Source organism: Clytia hemisphaerica, unplaced genomic scaffold (assembly GCF_902728285.1).
Source record: "Clytia hemisphaerica strain Z4C2 unplaced genomic scaffold, Clytia hemisphaerica genome assembly, whole genome shotgun sequence".
Classification (NCBI taxonomy): Eukaryota; Metazoa; Cnidaria; class Hydrozoa; order Leptothecata; family Clytiidae; genus Clytia; species Clytia hemisphaerica.
In genome coordinates this window covers 64366-72647 of record NW_027103756.1, presented here as the reverse complement: position 1 = coordinate 72647, position 8282 = coordinate 64366, and the positions used below count along the sequence as shown (strand labels likewise).

General features: G+C 37.1%; 1 protein-coding gene across 1 annotated transcript in view; it reads right to left on the bottom strand.

The window, feature by feature from the left end:
• Positions 1-760: 760 nt before the first annotated feature.
• The window catches only part of LOC136805518 (ubiquitin carboxyl-terminal hydrolase 24-like), a 58883-nt gene continuing 51361 nt past the window's right edge, over positions 761-8282 (bottom strand). Inside the window, exons 41-49 of the mRNA XM_067062085.1 lie at positions 7789-7875; positions 7428-7539; positions 5812-5933; positions 5315-5428; positions 5058-5123; positions 4518-4599; positions 3939-4102; positions 3267-3344; positions 761-2489 (exon numbers count right to left, since the gene is read on the bottom strand). Coding sequence (XP_066918186.1) covers positions 2406-2489; positions 3267-3344; positions 3939-4102; positions 4518-4599; positions 5058-5123; positions 5315-5428; positions 5812-5933; positions 7428-7539; positions 7789-7875 — 909 coding nt within the window. The 3' untranslated portion in view covers positions 761-2405. The remainder of the gene's footprint in view (positions 2490-3266; positions 3345-3938; positions 4103-4517; positions 4600-5057; positions 5124-5314; positions 5429-5811; positions 5934-7427; positions 7540-7788; positions 7876-8282) is intronic.

Genomic DNA, 8282 nt, shown 5'->3' with positions numbered 1-8282 from the left:
GACATTGGGTAGTTGAAAAATAAGCTTCGAAAAGTTAGACAGTTTTGTATGAGTAAGCACAAGATGTTCCGTACCTTAAAAAACAAACCCTTTCAAATCTCATGCCGTAGCCCGGGAAAAATAGCGGAAAGATTTCGGAAAAGTGACAAGAATCTTAGTGCGGAGACGGGAAACTTATACAAAACGACGGTATTTTCTAAGTGACAGTGAACGAACTAAAACCAGTTTTTTATTGACTGCCTGGAAATTTTAGAAACATTGATTTTTGACCAATCAGAAATCGCGTCAACTTATTTTGAACTAAGGTGTTTTACGTGAACTATTCAAAAATAAATACTTCCCGGGTGAAATGCAGCGCGCGCTTTAAGTTTTTTTGACTACCCAAAGTGCACTAGAAGCGGCGGGGGCTATAACATCCGAAACAACCGAAGAATGAGGCGGGGGAAGATAGTTTCTCTATGGGGCCATCCATATAGTACTTACGCTAAGGGACTCTCTCCCTCTTAAAGCCAGAAACTATTAAAATAGCAAGCACGTTTGGGCAATATAAAAATTGGAAATGCAAAATTTTTTGATAAACATCCACTGTAAAGCACTGTTAAGTTTCATTTAAAGATTCGTATTCGCGAAATTAAATACAAGCGAAAAGTTTTTAATACACACATTTGGTCTTAAGTAGTCCAAACACAGACCTCTAGAAAACTGCAAAAAATTAGTGGATGATGACAGAGGCCGACACACGAAGAGAAAGACACAAGGATTTGCTTTCATTCTAGGAAATCTATTGCATTAGATACATTTATTCTATGATCTATTAAAAGGGTGTAAGAACTGGTATATAAATATTAATGTATAAAAAGTCGAAATAATACTAAGATAGATAAGAGACAAATTCCAACCTCTAAAGGTTTGAGATACAGTCAACCCTCTCTAATTCGAACTAAATCGATTGTCTCAGCTGGAAACCCGTATAAAATACTCTGAGTAATCCGGATTTTTCTCTAATTCGAAAAACATCTTTGGTACTATTTCACATGATGTTTTTCGTAAGATTTACACACACAGATTTACACATTTACATATTTTTATCCAATGAAAACTTTTTAAAATGGCGAAAAAAAATCTTTCATGGACCTCACTACCCTATGAAATCGATTTCTTGAGTTTTCGCGACAGAACATTATAAGATGGCATGTTGAAAGGATAATCTTAAGTGGAAAAGAATTTGGAAGCTAAATTGAAAAAAATAAAATGTAAACTAAAAAAAGTTCTCAAAGAAAGAGAAATCGAAAGGATATATTGTACAAAAATTATGAATTGAAAAAATCTATCCAAAACCTAACTTGAAAATTTTAAATTTGATGAAAGTCTTTGAAACGTTGAAAAGTCTGAATTGATTGGGAGTAAATATTACATTTTAGATTGAAGTTTATTTACAGTTTGCTTATCTTTCATATTGTATCGCAGTCAGAGCTTTTCCCTGAATTATCAATCATCTATCGGTCGCCTGCGATTGTTGATACTAACTTATATCATTGTTACAACCAGACGGTGTCAATCGAACAACTTCGAACAAAAATCGCAATCGAACGCGATCGAATAATTGCGATTCGATTGTCGAACGTAATCGAATCTCAATCGAACGGCCGATTCCTGGGTAATATTCGATTGTGTTCGATTGGTTTGAGTAAGGTTAGATTGGTTCAATGGATAGTTGAACTATGTTCGATTGTCATTTGCATTCGAAGAATAATCTTTGATTTCGTTCGATTAGGATTATGTTTGATGAGTTTGATTAAATTAAATTGGATCACTCCGTTAGGGCTTTTTAGCGGGCAGCCGAGTGCTTAAGTACCGAACGTAAATCGAACGTAATCGAATACAATCGAACGTAATCGAATACAATCGAACGTAATCGAAGCAATCGAACAGCAAATCCTGGGTAATATTCGATTGCGATTCGATTGCGTTCGACAATCGAATTGCAATTATTCGATTGCGTTCAATTGCGTTCAATTGATTCGGCGTTCGATTCGTTCGATTTACACCGTCTGGTTACAAACATATTGCAGCTGCAGTACAGTAGCCTTTTTAAAAGACTGATGCACTAAGATTTTTAACAACTCATGGCACCTTCATTACTTGAGTTTACATTGTTTACACTAACCAATCGTCTGTCAGGATTTAGATACCACCGTCCAATAGATTCTGAGAACGTGGTTGAATATTGCAAAGTCAGCCAATGAGATTCAAGGATTCCAAGGTCACGTTATCAAGGATTTCAGGATCATTCACTGGACTGGAGGATCTTCGATCGTGTGATTAGGGAATCGGATATCGTCCAATGAGGTTGGAGGATTCCGAAATTACGTGATTTAGGACCAATGATATTTAAGTATTTCAGATCACGTAATTTCAACAATAGCGGTATTGGAAGCATCAAGAGATTCCATTTCATCCAAAAGTTTGGTGGCTTCGTGCAGTGTGTTCTGAAACAAGAATTCAGCCAATCAGAGACGCGTTACTTTACAGTCCGCCAATCAAAGACGGATTATTTTTAAACTTATCAACTATTCAGCAAATATTGCAATGCTAGAAGTAGTTGCCACGGCTCAATCTAAAATCTTTATTTTTGTCGATTAAAATAACAGATAATCTTTTCGATAATCTATTTCCAGTCAGAGAAGGTTATTTCTTAAGATTTGAAAATAGCATGTTTATATACCGCACTTACCCATAACAATTTAAAAGTTACCTTAACAATCAAATGAAAACATTTCCACTAACAATTAAAATTGCCGATAATTCGAGAGACGAACCAAGCTGGCCGACTAAAAAAGACTCTGCAAAAAGTCTTTCGCGGATAAAGCGCCAGCTTAGTTTCATCATTTTCTAAGTTGCTGTACCGCAGCATTATCCGAAATTTTGTCATTTTTGGCGTGTTTGATTGTTGAGGGAGCCTTTGGATTGTTATAGGGAAGTACGGGATTGGATGCACGAATCCTATAAAATATTGAGCTCTTCCAGAAGAAAACCGTCCATAGGGGGTGGAAGATATATTGTCCAGGGGTATCGAAAAAGTCCTGAAAAACCGCAATGTCCATGGGTAAATTTTAGTGTCCAGGGGGTCGATTTGATGCTTGTCCAGGGGGTGAAAAATCGAAACTACCAGGGGCAGATAATTGAAAAAATAATATCTTCCACCCCCCATGAACGATTTTTTTCTCTAAGAGTTCAATGGCTTGACCAATCAGAAAGAGGAATACCTGTTCGCTTGTGGTCCTTCGAAAGGAGGGAGTGGTGGAACTTGTTTTGTTTGATTGCCAGAACGAACCTTCACTCAACTGAAAGAAAATGTAGAAAGAATGCAATCAAAATCTTCATTGGATTACTTAACTGGATGAATTGTGGGATTTCGCGTCGGTGCAATGCAATGGTTTTTTTTTTCATGGGTCAAAAAGTGAGGGAAGCATAAGCACAAACGTTATTAAAAGAAAAAGTGGGGTGGAGACACGAGAAAGCGTTTCAGGTTGGTGGGATTGAGCATGTTGCGTTGCACCAACGCGAAAAAAACTTCTTGTGTCCCCAAGCCTTAAATGAAGAGGTTTTATTCATCAAGAACATTAGCGGGAGATAACTCCCCCCATATTTGTGACCAAACAATTTGTTGCGTCTTAAACCCCGAGGGTGAAAGTGAAATCTGAACGTTTGATACTTAGCTCCCCAAACATTTCCATATAGCTATTAGCAGGTTGTATGCATCTACCCTTTTCAGGACGCCGGGGTGACTGAAACGCTTTGGGAGCAGCCGGCAATCTTGACAAGCAGGACGGTTAAAATGCTGATTTACCGTCGTCCTCAGTCGATTAGGATCTATACAAATCATAAGCTTCTGAAAAACTTTGCTCCCTTAGAAAGTAGACAAGTATACCTGTTACCTTTTTCTCTAACCACTTGACGGCGCCATCAAGTTTATCTTTGTATTGAGCCTCATGGCTGATGTATTCGCGGAATTTGGGAATTTGTTTTGCTGTACTGGTCAAGAACTTGACGCATTCGTACGAGCGACGTCCATTCTCGTTGCGAGAGTTATGTATCAAATCTGAAAGAAAGAAATGAAGGGATATTTTACACGCTTTTTCTTTATAAGAATGGTGTTTTTTTTTCATTTCATGATGGATATTCTTAACTTTTTGGAGAGAATCATCCCAAATCTAGCATGTAATACAAACCTCGAGTAAGTCTTGCTGAGGGATAATTGACAATTTACAGTTTAAATGGTCTAAAAATTGGCATTCTAAGGTTCAGTCACCAGATTCCATGATTGTGATATTCTTAGCTAAGTATGTTCTTATTTTTTTTGCCAATTTCATTATGAACATTCACATAAAGTATATTCTTATAAAAAAGCATGCACTTCTGCCACAACGTTTTCTACGCGTCAATTTATGGTCAGACTAGCTTGAGAATGTGCACCTTTGAGAATTCCAAAATAAAAACACCTTGTTCACACTTACTAAAGAGGCCTTCAATATCATCCTCTGTTGAACCACCAACGCAACATTCGATTCGCTTTGTTTGGTGAGGGTCGTCCAAACACTAAAGAGTAGAAAGGGGAAATTGTATAACTTGAGTTCATAATAACTCCAAGGACATATGAAGAACAAAGTATGTAAGAACATAAGGATTCGATGGCCAAAATATCAAGAAAAGGTTAAGACCATCTTGAGGCTTTGTGAGCTCTAAAACACCCGATTTTCTAAATATTCTACTAAAAAACGCATACTTTAGTTAAAAAGTAGATATACAAGACGTATGGAAACCCTGGGAGAAGATCTGCGTTGTTGGAGTATTTTCGAAAACCTATAACCCATATGAGTTAGAATAAGAATGTCTAACAAGTAGACTAATACAGAAAATAAATGAAGAATAAATAGAGGGGACTCCGAAAAGAAGCGAGCAAGACAAGAAGAACTTGAGCTACTGCTTTTCATGATGGTGAAACATTTCTACCATCAAATCCCCAAAAAGCCTTTCAAAATATCAACAAAGCTTACCAAAACTCCTTTGAGAAGTGGGAACAGATTGACGAAGTCACTGACTTGGGCTTTGGCTAGAAACATCTGGAAAAATAAAAATACATTTCATATGCGGGATATATGCAGGAATTTCTTTAGATGGAAAACTGAATTTGGATATGCCAGTTAAGTGGAAGATTTTAGGCAATTTCAATGAAGCATTTTAAAGAAAGTATTTGTTCTATATAATGTGAAAAATTTTCAGTGAACACATAAAATTGTCATGGCCCCCTTACCTGTATCTGCTGGAAGAAGGTCAGCGAGAAAGCCAGATTGCACCAGCATCCATACATGATGACGTCATAAACACATTCATTGGCGTGTGGGATTTCTATTGTTGCAAACAGAAGCTGTGGAAAGAGGAATTATATTATAGTGATGTTTGTTAGATAAAATGTAGTCTGTAAATAAATCAACTAAAATATTTCCAAGGCATATCAAACTTTCTAAACCTTTATAAACCCTAGACAAAGCTATATCCCCATCTTATACCGGAGTTTTTAGAAAAGTGACTCGATGTGGATCAATTTTATATTCAATAAAATGTAATGCTTGAATGTGTTTTGAACCTTGAGTAGTGTTACCATTAGGGTACCAATTTTTAAAAACTGCGATCAAAGATTTTGACCGGGATTGAGAAGCTGTATCCAGGGTATATAAAGGTCAGTGAATAAAGGATGCAACTCCTATAGAGAGAATTTCAAGCGTGATCAAAACAGACAAACGAACAGACCTCATGCAAGTAACGGTCAGAATCGATCCCGTAGAAAAGTTCACATAAGTCTTTGTTGATCTTCAATCGATTGGGATATTGTACCATCTTGCGTGGTGGAGGGCATTCGATGTCTGTGGAGACTAAAAACATAAATAGTCAGTTAAGAATGTTTCGTTTATTCAACTGGTGGCTGTCGGCGAAGCAAATTTTTTTTCCGTAGACGGGCGGAAATATCTTTAATGGTCGGAAATATCATAGCGTAATGGTCGGAAATATCATTTGATGGTCGGAAATATCTTTTGATGGTCGGAAATATCCAAAACTCTGAAAATTTGAAAATTTAATGGTCGGAAATATCCCGCACTTTTAAAAATGCTTCATCCAGCAAAAAAATGTAAACAAAGATGGTAGCAAAGGTGCTGTAGTGTGGCCAACTTGTTGTTTGTGCCAGACAAGAGTAGTTTTTTATTTTAAGTTTTTGGGACACTGACTGAGAACTGTTTTGTTTCTTAGTTCTTTATACCGTATTTTACAAAAGACGTAGACAGTTTTTAGGGAGAGAAAGTGGTATTAACCTTTTTATTTAAACACGACTCTTCTTTCTTTCTTGTCTTTTTTGTATCTTTTCCTCCTCTAGCCCCCACTGCTCTCAAATCACCCTAAAGCTAGTCCCAACCCTACCTGGACACCCTCCCATTCTAGACCTTACCCCGTTGGATCGATCTGAAAACGACCATACGTTCGGCGGAAAATTTGGCTTCCAAAATCGAACCCTTACAGTGCATCCAGCTGGCAGTGCATCCAGCTGGCAGTGCATGCAGAGAAAATTTTGCCAAAAAATGACCCTTACAGTAGGGAGAAAAGAAAAGAAAGAACGAAGAGTCGTGTTTGAATAAAAAGGTCAATACCACTTTCTCTCCCTAAAAAGCTTGTCCGGCACACACAACAAGTTGGCCACACAACACCACCTTTGCTATCATCTTTGCTTACATTTTTTTGTTGATGAAGCATTTTTAAAAACACGGGATATTTCCGACCATTAAATTTTCAAATTTTCAGAGTTTTGGATATTTCCGACCATCAAATGATATTTCCGACCATCAAATGATATTTCCGACCATTACGCTTATGATATTTCCGACCATTAAAGATATTTCCGCCCGTCTATGGAAAAAAAATTTGCGTCGGCGAAGCTAGATCATTTGCGCTAGACCTGAGAGGTCGAATGCTAAGGTGGTAACGCCACACATACTCTCAGCTCCCAGTAACTTACCGCTTGGATCAGATTACCTAACTGAAGCTACATATTTGCTGAGCTGGCGTTGATCGTGGATTGAACCCACAAATTTGAAATGAGAAATCGAAAATTTAAGATTTTGGAAATCCTTCAGCTATGATAGGTTGTTTTTAATCAGATTTGAGCTCTGTATGTATCAGAGTGCAAAACCCTGAAAATATCATTGGTAACAACTTTATTTGTGACGGAAGTTCTATTGCGCCCCACCTACTAGACAAGCTTCCTGCCCACAACAAAAAAGGAAAAAGAAAAAATCTCGTACTCTTCAGAACAAATCACTTTATCAAATTGCTATGAATGAGAAAAAGTTACAGCATGGAAAACAAAAGTTATATACCTGTATGTAGAGATTCGTTTTCCACGTTGATGACGATTGTGGACATGACTTGATGAAGCGAAAGAAGCTCTAGCGTTTGCGCTGAAGTCCATCTGCGAATCAATTTCTCAGGCTAAAAAGACGAAAAGTTTTCAAATTGAAGATGACAAACGATACCATTTAAAATATAAGCTCACTCCATTCACAATGAGTATTGTTTTATGAGAATCATGCTAGTTTAAGGGAACCTTGCTAAAATAAGTCCCTTGCCAAATTTTCAAATTTTTTTAAAGGACGAGAAAAACCAGAAGAAATACATTATAAAGTCCAATACTGTGAACACTTCATTAGCGTTCGACCGCGATTGAGACTAGTAGCTTACATTAGTTAGTGACCGAGATCCAAGCAAAAAGTTTTGGAATTTGCGGAATGCACCGATATCCAACAAGTGAGACAAAGCTTCGAATGACTGAAACGAAAAAGATTGAAGTATTGTATTGACGTGAAAAATTTTGGGCAAAGGTAGTTGACAGGACTGCAATGCCCTAAAACGAACTTCACACATGCATGCATAAGTATTGACTTGAAAAATCCGTAGTACTCTGGCACTGTGAAATTAGGTACTCCTATTAATACAGAATAAAAAGTTTACGACAGTACTTTCTTCATCTTCTATCTGTTTGAAACAGTATTTCGACGTTTTTTGTAAGGAGAAGTACAAGCTGAAAACGTTTTAAGTTGTTCTGTACTCAAGTACGAAGGACGCTTTTTAAATCTGATACGACAAATGAGGAAAAGGGTAATTCGAGGGCTCTGTGGAAAAAATGGACTAACGTGCAGTATTCAGATGAGATGGAGTTTTTAAGATATTTTAAT